This window comes from Hemiscyllium ocellatum, chromosome 10 (genome assembly GCF_020745735.1).
Source record: "Hemiscyllium ocellatum isolate sHemOce1 chromosome 10, sHemOce1.pat.X.cur, whole genome shotgun sequence".
Classification (NCBI taxonomy): domain Eukaryota; kingdom Metazoa; phylum Chordata; class Chondrichthyes; order Orectolobiformes; family Hemiscylliidae; genus Hemiscyllium; species Hemiscyllium ocellatum.
This window is the reverse complement of record NC_083410.1, coordinates 53,382,005-53,397,199: the sequence shown is the minus strand read 5'-3', so window position 1 is coordinate 53,397,199 and position 15,195 is coordinate 53,382,005. Positions and strand designations below refer to the sequence as shown.

At 42.1% G+C, this 15,195-nt stretch overlaps 1 protein-coding gene across 2 annotated transcripts in view; it reads left to right on the top strand.

Moving 5' to 3' along the window:
- LOC132819764 (neurexin-1-like) overlaps positions 1–13,987 on the top strand; it is a 957,576-nt gene extending 943,589 nt beyond the window's left edge. For both annotated transcript variants that reach the window (XM_060831497.1, XM_060831498.1), the window contains exons 10-12: positions 5,539–5,920; positions 7,096–7,286; positions 13,432–13,987. In XM_060831497.1, coding sequence (XP_060687480.1) covers positions 5,539–5,920; positions 7,096–7,286; positions 13,432–13,736 — 878 coding nt within the window. In that variant the 3' untranslated portion in view covers positions 13,737–13,987. The remainder of the gene's footprint in view (positions 1–5,538; positions 5,921–7,095; positions 7,287–13,431) is intronic.
- The last annotated feature ends 1,208 nt before the right edge of the window (positions 13,988–15,195 follow it).

The following is a 15,195-nucleotide window of genomic DNA, read 5'->3' as shown; positions in this document are numbered from 1 at the left end:
TGTGACTTATGTTCTGCGTTATTTGATTTACAATGTGATATGCGGGTTCACAACTCTGGTGGTCTGGCTGCTCATTCAGGAAGCCTCTGGAGGACATTTCCTCGACCTGGGAATTCCTGGCATTGTCACATGGGAAGGCTGGATTACAGCAGACCAGCAGCCCAGGAAATCGGGAACTCGCTCAACAAATGTTGAAAATAGTGGAGCGTTTCAGCCCATTAAGATGCCAATCTTCTGCAAAGAAATATGCAGTCAGCGACAATGTGGTCTCTGGGTGTGATGGAGCCTGGCTGGGTTACTTTACTTTTAATCACTTTCCTTGTCAGGGCAGATTGAAAAGCAGCTGCTGGAAGCAATGGCACACTTCAGCAGTTTAGCCAGCTGGTCGACGTCAGCACTTCTGTTTAGCTGAAAATCTGTTTTTTTTTGTTAGTGTGAGTATAGGATACTTGAAACCTGCAGCTACTTTCTCTTCATAATTGTTGTCTCGTTAGTACTTCATTCTGTGAGGTATTCCAGAAGTGGGATAGAAGTATTTTTACGTACAGGAGACCAAACCTCAGTAAAAAGGAGCGGGTAAATGAGAAGGAGAGAAGCACAGCTGTCGTATTGACCTGAAGGGGTCAGTGTTGCCCTCAGTTTACAGGGTGAAGGGTCAACAGAGGATAGGTTGATGGTCCCTCAAAGGTGTGCCAGAGGCGTTGTGTAGCCAACTAAATTTACAAAAATTAAATGAACTGGTTGCAAATTTCCGAGTGCCAAGCAAGATGGATGCTCTCCAGAGCTCCTTATGATCTCTTGTGCAGCTAGCAATTTCTTCAAAATTATCAGGGTTTCTGCCTCTCCTACCCACAGTTAGCTGTGGATTTCCACCATCAGTGAATTTTTTTTCCACATGTTTCCTCTAAACCACCTGCCCCTAGTTTAAGTCTATGCCCCTGCTCATTTATACCTCTACCAACAAGAAAAGTTCCTTCCTGTCTACTTTATTCATGCCTCGCATGATTTTATACATCTCAATCATGTTCCTCCCTCAGTCTCCTTTGCTTCAAGGCAAACAAACCCAGTCTGTCCATTCTGTCTTAATAACTAAACTCTGTAACTCAGGCAACATTCTAGTAAAACTCCTCTGCACCTTCTCCTGTGTTATTAGGTCCCTCTATAACGTGGATTCCAGAACTACACACAGTACACTTGCTGTGGCTTAAACAGCCAGGTGTGCTGAGCAATTTAGTGAATTCACAATGAACCACAACAGCCTGTCTGAAACAACTGGAGGAGGTTTTCTTTGTGATTACAAGCTTCACAAGAACTTTCGTAGACTGACTATCACATAATCAAAGAAACTAGCAGCAGGCTAGCCCTGAGCATTCGCCAACAGGAAAGCTTTTCTTTTCTTCTTTTTTTTTTCTTTTATTTTCCTTTTCTTTCTTTTCCCCATACTACCGCCTAACTGCAATAGTGCTTATTTTTTCCCCAGCACCCATATTGTGTGTGCGCAGGTGTGAGACACAGCGAGAGACACAAGGTGCACGAATCTTTATTTAATTTCCACCACCCGGAAGAAAGGAAACACCCGAGTGGCCAGTGACAAGCAGTGCCCTTCACATCAAAGGGCAATGTTGTGTGATCACACAGTGAAGGAGAGGGCAGGGACAGGAAAGCTTTTCATTCTGTTAATGTCCAATTAGTGTGTGACCATCAATTCCACATGCTGCAAGTATGTGCCAGGTATTCAGGCTGCTGTCATGACCCATAGATGTTGAAGAACTATGAGGTGCTAGGCTGGATCAATGGGCACGATGCTTTGGGAATTGAGCTGCTGAGGGATAGGGATACATCTGTGCTTTGAAGAGAGATGAAGGGCCCTGCAAGGACCTTGATGGCCGTGAGACACACGATGTATTAATAATGCAGGTGTTTCAGGAGAAAACACATTGTACCGATGTGGACAGCCTGCAGTCTAACTGCACTGTCACCACGTCACCTCCTAAAGAGAGAATGTTCACATTATAATTCAGAACAATAGCCACACGTTACCCAAATCCATCCAACATCGATTTTAACATCTTGAATTATCTGCTACTAATAATTTCATATTTATTCTCCATCTTCAAGCATCAATAAAGCTATGAATATACATATGATGTGAATAAAACAAACATTTCCCGGACAGAACTCCCCTCAATTTGGGACAATTGGAGAACAACAAAACACCAACTTGTGATTATTGATGGTGCTGTTTAGATTTGCTTTCATGTCCTGTGCTGGATAGATTTGCATGCTGTTCTCTCATCTGCTTTGGCCATGAAGGACCAGCCTTGGATACTGCTCAAGCTCTGATATCTCCTGCCTCTGCAGAAACAAACTGTGGTTGGGTCAATGGCTGAGTAATGCAGGGAAATATGACTCCATCCGAAGCACCTTGAGAGGAACCTCCAGGTGGCAGCACCTGCTGATGGTTCCTCCATGCTTACCTGAGACAGACAATGCCATGTCATATCAGGCCCCTGTGGCCCTGGTTCCACCTCCTGAGAATCCAGCCAGGGTGATGGGCTACAGGTCATAGCACCTCTCAGTGCTCCTATAATCAGTTGGATCTGGCCCTCCGAGACAGTCACCAGCCTCACCAGAGCAGAGGCAGAGCACTCTGACGACTGGATCAATGCAATATTCCAGATGGTCACTTCCGAAATCCTTGCCATAGTACACAAATCCTCTCATAACCCAGCCACATCTCCAAGCAGGTCCTGCTGGATATTTGTCCTTATAGATACTCCAGGGATTCGTCATACCCACTGGGATTCAGCATCTAGACCTTCAATCCTTTGACTGCCATCCTAGATGCCAACTCCATTTCGTTGTCTCTGGCAGCTGCATGGGCGAGTGGGCAGTGCCCTCACCAACATGAGCTCTCCTCGTCCATGAGTTGCATGTGGGCCCCCTTGTCCTGCCATGAGTTAGTTTGGCCTGGTAACATGGTACCTTCCTTGCTGAATAATCCCTTTACCTTTGATAAGAAACCTTGCTAGTTACTCCCTTCAGGTGGAAAAATATATTTAGGACTCTCCTCCAGTGAGATACACAGCTTCCCTCCACGATATGTAGTCCTCCATTTCTCCTTGTCAAATGTATGATGTTGACCAATGCATGCAGGATGTTACCAGCTGCCCCTTTAATACCACAGACACTGGCTACTTGTGCGACATGGCCCTCCTGCTCTATGCCTCGATTGCAAAGCTATTGGTCAAGTAGCCAATTCTTTCACATAGATGTGGGTTGGGAACCCACATAGAGGCCGGGGAGGGTGTTCTGGGGTGGAGTTCACTCTCTTCCATCTCACCGTCTTGCCCACAAATACAGCTTGCAGTTGCCAGCCCTCACCTCAGAGGGGCAGAACCACAACTTCAGGTCACTAATTGCCCGAGTCATGTAAAGTATAACCACAGCTGCTAGATCACCAGAGGCAGACCCAGCTGTAACTTTGCAGCCTTGGGCCAGGCCACTAACCGCATGTCATATGACTGATTTATAATACTGCCAACCAGAGTTTAAAATATACTCCACTCATCTTGCCCCCATCATGTGTCCATACATCAAGAGCTGCATTTATGTTGGGCAGCCAATGTCAAGGCAAAGGACCACTGGTGGAATACAGTACAGGGTGATTCACTGACATTGTAATTAAAGCAACAACATGAGATGGGAAGTGAGAATCTTTTGGTTATGCTTAATCCTCATTCTGAGGTCAAAAGTGGCATCCTTCACTGTAGAGGCAAAAATGTATGTTTGTAAGGAGCCAGCGTCAATAAAGGACCAGAGGTGAATGGTGGCACAGAGGTTAGCACTCAGGCAACGGTCTGTGTGGAGTTTGCACATTCTCCCTCTGTCTGCCTAGGTTTCCTCCGGGTGCTCTGGTTTCCTCCCACAGTCCAAAAATATGCAGGTTAGGTGAATTGGCCATGCTAAATCGCCCGTAGTGTTAGATGAAGGGGTAAATGTAGGGGAATGGGTCTGGGTCGGTTACTCTTTGGAGGGTCCGTGTGGACTTGTGGGGCAGGAAGGGCCTGTTCCACACTGTAAGTAATTTAATCTAATCATTTCATGATATATAACTTGAGGGGATCTATTCCACAAGTGTGGGGCAAGCAGTGAGAGCAGACCTCATTCAATTACCATAGCCCATACATAACTGTATTCTGCACAACAGTCTAGTCCCTCAGCCAACTGTGCTAACTGAGCCCGAGATATAAAATTATTACTTAAAAATAAACAAAAGCCTCACACTCGGGATGAATTTAGTAAAAGAAACATTAGTACCTGTCATGGATATATACATGGTTTTGAATTACTATTCAAGGATAGAAGAAGTCTGAGTGAAAATGCTTACAGTAACTGCTCAGTTACAAAAAATCCAGAAGGTACCACAAGGTTAAATTGATTTTTATTGTTCACTAAAGTGTCAGCATTTACCCAGAATCCAGGGACTGATATCGCCCTGTCTTTCTCACTTCTGCTGTAACACATTTTGACAGTTGTGAGATCAATTAACCCCACAGTTAGCGTGTTCTCAAGCACTAACCTTAGAATTTTGATCTCGATTGACATCGCAGTACTGCTGCCACTCTCTGAAGTATTGGAGTGCAATTTGGCACAATCTAAATACTCAGTTCTCAAAATGCACTTCATTAAAGCAATCTCAGTATTTGTCAATATGAAACTGGGACATGCATTACAAAAAAAAGATATTTCAAGATTCCAGCCTGTGCGAAGATATATTTTATGATTGTGACATCTGACTTTTGCACTTTTTAAAGATAATATTTCAAACACTTCAGTTTGTTATCATGTTCCTGCAAAAAAGTAAATTCCTTTAACCAATGCATTTTCTTTATTCCTAATAGAACGATTGCTGATGAGTGAAAATATGTACTTAGTTTACTTTTCATTGATCATAAATATTTATCACTTTGATGGAATGAAATAGAGGTTTTACAAAAAAACTGCAAGATATAAGTAATAAGCAAAATGCAATAACAGTGAGGTATTTTGTTATTCCTCTCTGCTGATAGTAACGTTTTTGTAAACATTAGGTGCTGGTGAATGCTTGTGCCTATCTATTTCATTATGATAGATTATAAATTGTTTTCTTCTGTCTGATGATAGAAAGGGTTTGTTCATTTGGTCAAAATCATTAGTGTGTAAATGCCGCCATCTGCTGGATAGCATAACAGTTTGCAGCAACGAATAATTAATAAGTGCATGTTATGGAAAAAAAACTTGTATTGTGACATTATCATTGTTAAATCTAGTAAAGGACTGGAGTCCTTTTGGGAGAATTATTGAATATTGTCCAATGTAACTTAAAACAAATTGTTTTATAATTAATGGGTGCAGGTATTTAGAATGAGGTGAATTAAATGGAATTTAGACAATAAATAGTGGTAAGCTTCTTCATGAACATGTATTGCATTTGTTCCTGTGTACTTTTGAATATGAGTGGGCTTTATATATCCTATTGTTTCTTTCCTGTTTCAGATCAAATGACAGGAGATCATACTCGTCTCGAATTCCACAACATTGAAACAGGCATAGTGACGGAGAGACGATACATGTCAAACGTCCCTTCAAATTTCATTGGCCATTTACAGAGTCTTATGTTCAATGGCATGCCTTACATTGACTTGTGCAAAAATGGTGATATTGACTACTGTGAGCTCAATGCTAGATTTGGTTTAAAAAATATTATTGCTGATCCTGTGACCTTCAAGACAAAATCCAGCTATGTAGCACTGTCCACATTGCAAGCCTACACCTCCATGCATCTGTTCTTCCAATTCAAGACGACATCAGCTGATGGACTGATACTGTTCAACAGTGGAGATGGCAATGATTTCATTGTGATTGAACTTGTTAAAGGGTATGGTTGGACTCATTACATTTCAAGTACAGCATATGTGCAAAATCTGAAATTACGTTTGGGGGTTATGTTTGCATACATTATTGTCAATATAATTTTCATCATAATTATGTTTCCCAATACTAATATTTAGCAAAATTTGCAGCTATATCCAGAACTTTATCTGCTGGAAGTGTGTAGGAAAACAACTGACCTATGTATAGATTCTTGCATAATTAGGTAGTTGAGAATTACACTGTGGTATGAATCATTTTGCATTTAAGATGCATGAACTGGAGGATAGAATGAGTGGCATTTAGTTGGATTGATGAAGGTATCTCCCACTGGATGAAGAGCCAGGAAGAACTCTGCATCTCCCTGTTGACAAGCCCACTGAGTTAATGTCCAACTTGGCACTTCTCTGGGAAGCTGCAGTCCTCCCCTGAGGTCCAGCAGATGGAGATCCTAACTCCTGAGAGCTGGCAGACAATCAGAGGCCAACAGTGCAGCAAGACAGGTGACTGCTACTAGCAGTGTTGAAAAACGTGGTGCTGGAATGGCACAGCTGGTCAGGCAGCATCTGAGGAGGAGGAGAGTCGAGCGTAACCTAATGAAAAGCTTATGCTCAAAACGCCGATTCTCCTGCTCCTCGGATGCTACCTGACCGGCTGTGTTTTTTCAGCATCACACTTTTCGACTATGATCTCCAGCATCTGCAGGCCTCACTTTCTCCTGCTACTAGCAGTGTGTCCACCTGAGGCTTAGAATCCTTGAGGGATCCAGGGAACACATAAATAATGTTGGGGTGGAGTTTGCAAGGGACTTGGGTCGACCAGAAGGGGAGGAGCTGGCTCTTAGCTAGGTTAGGAACATAGCACCTTTGAGTAAGTGGGCACATTGGAAGTTTTAAGGTTTCCCACATGGCAAATACTCCATCTGCTGCTGGGTGAATATCAGCAGTAAGGGTATATGAGGTCTTTAAGTGGGTAATAATTACCTACTTCAGGGTCTTATTTGGCAGTGGGGATGGAGGGTCACCCAAGAGCCCCCCCCCCCTCCCCCCCCCCCCCGTCCCACCCCCGTCCCACCCCACCAAACCAAACTTCTTTTGGAGATTTTTATTGTAAAGTAAACCAACATGATTCTACCCCAGCATCTTTGATAATAACTGACTTCCTTATTTCTTCCCTCCACAGGTACTTACACTATGTATTCGATTTAGGTACTGGCCCTTCCCTCATTAAAGGTAACTCAGACAAACCACTGAACGACAATAAATGGCACAATGTGCTGATTTCACGGGACATGAACAACTTGCACACTGTGAAGATTAACTCCAAACTCATCACACAAAACACAGTCGGAGCCAGAAATCTCGATCTGAAAGGTAAGGGACTGTTGACCTATTCTCCAATACAGCAGAATCTCTGCACCTTTTTGAAATAAACAGAATGATGGGGTACTCCTTAAGAATTATCTTCTAATATTCTTACCCTGTACTGAGTCTTGGACTTATCAGATTCCTTCAGACCTTTAGGGCGGCACGGTGGTTAGCACTGCTGCCTCACAGCACCGGAGACCCGGGTTCAATTCCTGACTCGGGCGACTGACTGTGTGGAGTTTGCATGTTCTCCCCGTGTCTGCGTGGGTTTCCTCCGGGTGCTCCGGTTTCCTCCCACAGTCCAAAGATGTGCGGGTCAGGTGAATTGGCCATGCTAAATTGCCCATAGTGTTAGGTAATGGGTAAATGTAGGGGTATGGGTGGGTTGCGCTTCGGCGGGTCGGTGTGGACTTGTTGGGCCGAAGGGCCTGTTTCCACACTGTAAGTAATCTAATCAAAAAAAACCAATCACTGCCTCACAGGATTTGCTCTGGCTATTTTATATTTTCAAATTCAGGTAGAATGTCCAAAACATTATTTTAAACTGCACTGGTGTTTTATATCATAGGCTAGATTTGACCGTTGGGTGTTCTTGCTTCGCCCATGAGGATGACAATTGAACTATGGAACTGGAACAGAACAGTCACCAAAGCAAGCTATCATGCATCCGGATAGGATGCTTTCTGTGTTGCATCTCTTAAAAATTGGTTAGAGTCATTGTGGACATGTCGAATTTCCTTAGCCTGCTGAGGAAGTTGAGGCATCAGTGTGCTTTCTGGACTATAATGTCAACGTGGATGGACCAGATCAAATTGTTGGTGATATTTACTCCTAGGAATTTGAAACTTTCAATCATCTCCACCTCAACACCATTGACATAGTCAGGGCTGTGCACTCCAATCCACTTCCTGATGACCAGTTTCTTCATTTTGCTGACATCGAGGGAGAGATTGTCGTCTTTCCACCATGCCACTAATTTCTCTATCTCTTTCCTGTACTCTGTCGATCATTTGTTTGAGGTCTGACCCATTACGGTGGTGTCAAAAGCAAATTTGTAAATGGAGTTAGAGTTGAATTTGGTCGTACAGCCTTGAATATATGAGGAAGTTCAAAACTAGGCAGTGTAAAGTGAGATTCTGGATCAGCTGGAAGAGCACAGCAGTTCAGGCAGCATACCCCAGGGCATCAATGTGAAACGTGGCCCAACATTTCAACTCCCCCTCCCACTCTGCCGAGGACATGGAGGTCCTGGGCCTCCTTCACCGCCACTCCCTCACCACCAGACGCCTGGAGGAAGAACGCCTCATCTTCCGCCTCGGAACACTTCAACCCCAGGGCATCAATGTGGACTTCAACAGCTTCCTCATTTCCCCTTCCCCCACCTCATCCTAGTTTCAAACTTCCAGTTCAGCACTCTCCCCATGACGAGTCTGGACTTGTCCGACCTGCTTATCTTCTTTTCCACCTATCCACTCCACCCTCTCCTCCCTGACCTATCACCTTCATCTCCTCCCCCACTCACCCAATGTACTCTATGCTACTCTCTCCCCACCCCACCCTGCTCTAGCTTATCTCTCCATGCTTCCAGCTCACTGCCTTTATTCCTGATGAAGGGCTTTTGCCCGAAACGTCGATTTCGCTGCTCGTGGGATGCTGCCTGAACTGCTGTGCTCTTCCAGCACCACTGATCCAGAATCTGGTTTCCAGCATCTGCAGTCATTGTTTTTACCTCAGTGTAAAGTGAGAGGAGAACGATTTAAGAAGGACATGAGGTCCAACATTTTTACATAGAGAGTGGTTCATGGGTATAGTTACAATGTTTAAAAGACATTTGGGTAAGTTCATGAATGGGAAAGGTTTGGAGGGATATGAGCCAAATGCAGGCAGGTGTGACTTAGTTTAGTCTGGGAACACAGCCACTGTGGAGTGGTTGGACCAAAGGGTCTGTTTCCATGGCATATGAATCTATCAGTTTATAGTAAAGGGCTGAGTACACAGCCTTAAAAGAGCAGTGAAAGATGGAGTTGTAGCGAGCTGGAGAGAGGTAATACAAGAACATAGGGCCCAGGCAGCCAAATATATGGCCAACTTGTCCAAGTGTTGAAAATTAAGATGCAGAAGAGGCCAGAGTTCAAGGAGTTCAGGTATTTCAGAAAGTTGTAAAACTAGAGGCAATTACAGATGTAGGCATGGCCCAGGCCAAAGAAGAATTTAAAAACCAAGTTGAAACATTTTAAATTGAGATGTTGATAAACTAGATTAATATGGATCAACAAACACAGATTAGGACTGAGCAGGACATGATGCAGAGAGGCAAAGGATAAGGAATTTTCCTGAGGGTGTGCGAGAAGATGGGTTTAACATCTCCTTGTAGAGAAATGTGATTTTGCTGAACCAGTTTGCTTCAACCGTGTGGGCGGCACGGTGGCACAGTGGTTAGCACTGCTGCCTCACAGCGCCAGAGACCCGGGTTCAATTCCCGACTCAGGCGACTGACTGTGTGGAGTTTGCACATTCTCCCCGTGTCTGCGTGGGTTTCCTCCGGGTGCTCCAGTTTCCTCCCACAGTCCAAAGATGTGCAGGTTAGGTGAATTGGCCATGCTAAATTGCCCGTAGTGTTAGGTAAAGAGGTAAAGGTAGGGGAATGGGTGGGTTGTGCTTTGGCGGGTTGGTGTGGACTTGTTGGGCCGAAGGGCCTGTTTCCACACTGTAAGTAATCTAATAAGTTTGGTTTTCATTTTGAGATATTTGTACCTCCACTCCATTAAAAACACATTGACAAATATTTGCATTTCTTCCCAGCAGTGAAGCTTTGAATTCTCAGTCTATGAAATGTCTCTGATATTTTGTCCTCTGACTCAGCTTTGTGATCATTTGCCCATGCAGCCTAAGATCAGTGCGTTGTGGATTTTGGAATTGTATATTAGCTGGTCTGACTCTTGGTCAGTTGACACTCTTCGACACAGCAAGCCGTCTGCCAGCGTTGAGACAGCTGCTCCTGTGTTGAATCTAAATTCCGTTTTCAAATAGTTGTACTTTCAAGGTGATCACCCCAAGCCTGTTTAGACTTTCTTTGATCTCACCCATAAAAATTGTCTTCACCTCTCGTTCTGTGACTTTAACTTCTTGAAACTCTTCCTTGTTGTATAATTTCTGTTTCTTTGGATGTTTTCCTTTTGCAAAGCCTTTCTATGCTTTTGACGGTTCTCTTATTGGAAAATATTCTCGATATTGTAACTGTCCACACTTATGGCACTCAGATCCCCCTGCTGGACATTCGTTGTGAATGTAGTTCAGTTTTGACCCAATCTCATACAATCTAACGTGGCTGATCATGTTGATCCCACTCTTTTGGTATTTTGCTGTGTGTTTGGGAGCATGGCAATACCATCTTGTGGCCTACCCATCCAAAATATGTCTGAAGAATCCCTGATTTATCCTTGCATCGTTGAATAGTTTGGGGCTCTAATTTCTGGCTGCTTAATGAATTGGAGTTTCTCATTAAACCCTCCTTGGTTTGAGGAAAGTCTGATACTTCTCATTCCTCACATCAATTACTATACAGGGAGAAAGCAAGGACTGCAGATGCTGGAGATCAGAGCTGAAAATGTGTTGCTGGAAAAGCGCAACAGGTCAGGCAGCATCCAAGGAGCAGGAGAATTGATGTTTCGGGCATGAGCCCTTCTTCAGGAATTCGGGCTCATGCCCGAAATGCTCAATTACTATACAGCCTCAATGCATCCTTCAACCTAGCAACACCCTGCTTGATGACATCAATTCATTGCAATTGATTCTTGGATCACCAACTATACACTGCCTGTATGATTGCACTATTTATTTTGAGGTTAAAGTACAGTGCTCCTATATTTGATCTGACTTAGTATTTGGGTTCTCATCCTGTACTTTAGCTCTCCAGACCATGACAGATTTGTGGCTGGCCTTCAAAGAGTTCCCTGATTGTTTTTCCCGCTCTGTAGCCCTGCAATTGAAGTGCAACAGTGGTAGACTTGCTGACATTAAGGGCATTTAAATGGGCTTTGGACATACATATGGATAATAATGGAACGGTGTAGGTCAGATGGGCATCAGATTAATTTCACAGGTCGGCGCAGCGTCAAGGGCCGAAGGGCCTGTACTATGCTGTAAAGTTCCATTTTTTTTCCAGCCTTTGGAGTTTCTTTTTCTTCAGCTTAATTTTTTACTCAAATTTTATAAGGTCTTTGTCTGCCTTCAGAGTCTTCCCTGTTCAGTTGGGACCTTGAGCCTATTTTAACACAGTCTCAAACCTTGTCCTGTCCTGGCTTTAGATGTTCTTACCTTTGCTGCCATCATGTTTTCTCTTGTGCTTTAAACAAATACTGGCATCTGCATCTTGTGATACTAGTCTGGAGTATCTCTGAGCCGTGGGTGTCTACACTACACTGCTCCACAGGCTACTTATTCATTATGTTTGAATAAGCTTCTCCAGCCCCTTGTGTACTGTATCACTCCTTTACTTCCATCTGCACACAGTACAAAACTCTAGCAATATAAGACCTTTATCTTGTCACTTTTTTCTGCTTTGGTGTCTTCTCACTTACTGATGACGAAATCATGTGGAAATTAGTTACATCATCATGATTTATTTCAATCACATTTTTTCGACAATTCCCAAAATCTCCTGCCAGTGGATCCACGTTTGTCACAGGAGTGCAAGTTTCTGCTGCAGCTTGCAAAATTGCATTTTTAAATGGGGTCAGTAGCAGGAACAATAGCTTCATCCGCTTCGAGGCAGATCCAGAGTAACATAGCAGCACAGTACCTTTTGAGACACAGTTAATTACAGCAGAAAGACACATATAACAGGGAGATAACATCATTTTCACTGTAAAGAACAAATAACAAAGGAAATTTACAATCGAGGAACAGGCCCTTCGGCCCTCCAAGCCTGAGCCGATCCAAATCTAAACCTGTCACCCAATTCGTAAGCAAGTTTATCCCTCTTCCCCACCTACTCATGCATCTGTCCAGACGCATCTTAAATGAATCTATCATGTCTGCCTCTACTACCTCTGCTGGCAATGCGTTCCAGGCAGCTGCCACCTCTGTGTAAAGTACTTGCCTTGCTTTACACAAAGGGTGGCAGCTGCCTGGAACACATTGCCAGCAGAGGTAGTAGAGGCAGACACGATAGATTCATTTAAGATGCGTCTGGACAGATGCATGAGTAGGTGGGGAAGAGGGATACAGATGTATCCCCCTTAAACTCTTCACCTCTCACCTTGCTCACCTCTCACTATCTGCTGTAAATATCAGCATCTTATTAAAAACCTGTGGAAAGTTTGAGATAACAGGATTGTCCCTGTGCATTGCTCATACCAGACTCCACTAATTAATTGCAAAGTTTACTATTATTGTCATTTTTTTAAATAAGCACCTTGACGAAGTCAAGTGCTGGAAGTACTTAATGTCAAAAGTGATGAACATTTGGCAAGAACATTTGTGTAGATTGTTGGAACTAGACAACAATTGAATAAGACAATGTGGAAGTGTAGTGTCATTCTGGATTACTGAAGTACAATGAGTCATATAATATTCACAAGCAAGTAACATGCTGAAGTTTGAAGTGATTGCTGTTGAGTGACTGCAAAGTACTGTTTTATCATGTTCATTAAATGTCACTCAGTGTGTAAACCAGAAAAGATTTCCATTGTGGGAAGTTGTCCTTATAAAGTGAATGATTTCTTGCTCTTGCCTTAACCTCATTTATAACATTAATTATGGAAGTATAGTACAATGACTGAAAGCAAAATGAAAGTAGATGACATTGTTTATAATACAATTAAAAACTAAAGGTGTTGAAAACATTGTGAAATCTATGTGAAATGGGAGATTCTTGAATAACAGTCAAAGTTATATTAAGCCTGATTTTTTTATGGGTAGATTTTTCATTTTTGGATGCAATCAGAAAATTGTGACCAAACTATTCTTGAAATTGCATTGATCAGAATGCTTCAAGTTTTCATTAAAATTTATTTTGTAAAATCACAAAATCAAAGCTTCCTTTTACTCTATGTAGATTCTTTTCTCATTTCCAGAATGTGGTGAACACAAATAAATCAATAAGTTTTAAGATTGTGTTAATTCAGTTTATATTTTTTCTAATCCTTAGGAGACTTGTATATTGGAGGAATTGCCAAAGACATGTACAAAACCTTACCGAAGCTGGTGGCATCGAGGGAGGGATTTCAAGGTTGTTTGGCTTCAGTGGACCTGAATGGAAGACTACCAGACCTAATTTCTGATGCTTTGTACTGCAATGGCCAGATTGAGCGGGACTGTGAAGGTATCCCTCATTCTCTCCCTCGAGAGCAAAATCAATCACCATCATTCTATAAAGAATCCAGCATATTTCTTATTATTTCAATATCTTTTGCAACATTGTTTTATTTTTCCATATTATCCTGTTACATTTAATCTTGAGAGTGCTGATATTTTCCCACAGGAATGCCTCAGCTCACTGAATACTTTTCAGCTAAAATCAAGTTACTGAAACTATTTAAACATTAGGTGACAGAAAATAATGGATCGGTTTTGTAGACAGTGTTTGATTTTATTTTGTTCTCCTTGGCATTTTCACTGCCTCGATACCATGTTTTCAGAATATATAAATCATTATGTATTAGAAATTACTAAGAGGTGTTATTTCCTATTAATTGACATATGCGCCCATTTAGAATAAATCAGTTAATGCTTCTATTAACTAGCGCTGAAAGAGAATTTAACATGATTTCATTAAATCGTCATCCAAGTGTGTTGCATACACTATTTGTCAAACTTCCGATCATAATTGAGAACTATATAGTCCAAAAGTAATTTTATTGCTGATACATTAATCATAAAATGAAAAGTTCTATAAAACTTCTTTTAAAGTATTTACTTTTGTTGTTTACAAAAATATAAAAGCAGCATATTTCTATAATTTACTGAAATATTTTTAAAATCCCAAACCCTACTGACCAAAATTATTTGACAACCTAACTAGGGCCAGTAACTTAATATGGCTGAAGTGTAAAGTCCAGGGGATTTACGAGAATAAAGCCATAAGGTTCCGGGTTTTGAACAAATAGCAATAAATTTAACTATGCAATGTTAGAGCAATAATGCAATCCAAGAATACTTTATATTCTGATCCAAAAGCAAATGCAGTCAAGACAGATCCTATAGATTTCTCAGCAAATCCCCACCAGTCATGAATGATGCGGTAGGTTTACAAATCCCATTGAATTTCACAAGGAATTACAATTCATCACTTTTGCCAATGTAGCCCTGAAAGTTCCTCTCAAGAACAATTCCCTTTTGAAATTCTTTAATTTCTTCTTTCATTCTAATGGATCATCTCCTTTGTGGGAGTCTGTGCTCCTCAAGACTCTGGAAACTATACTCCTGTACTTACTCGTAAGCTCAATTCCCATTTTTCACCATCTACTGGTTGTACCATGCTAGAACTACCCCTGAGTTTTTCTCTGAACTCCCATCTTGCTCAGTTACAACAAGCAAATACTCCCACGCAGCACACAACCCACATTCTCAGTTGCACTTTACTATTCAGTTTATAAGGACGTCCTTGGAGTATACTTCTCTTTTTCTCTTTCTATCACCCACACAAATGTAATAATTTCCAGACTTGCTGCTTATCATCTTTGAATTCCTCCTCAGTGACCCTTGAACTGGTCTTAATGCCTTATCGAAAACCTTTTATGTAGCCATGCCCCTATTTCTAGGCATGTACTGATATTTTGGAATAGCCAAATCTTACGACCCTTAGAGCAAACTGTGACTTGAATATTACATTTTCATATTTCTGCAGCACAAAGAATACTTGCAGACAGAAAGATTCATCGCGGCATGTTGTTGTCCTCCTAATGGGAGGTTA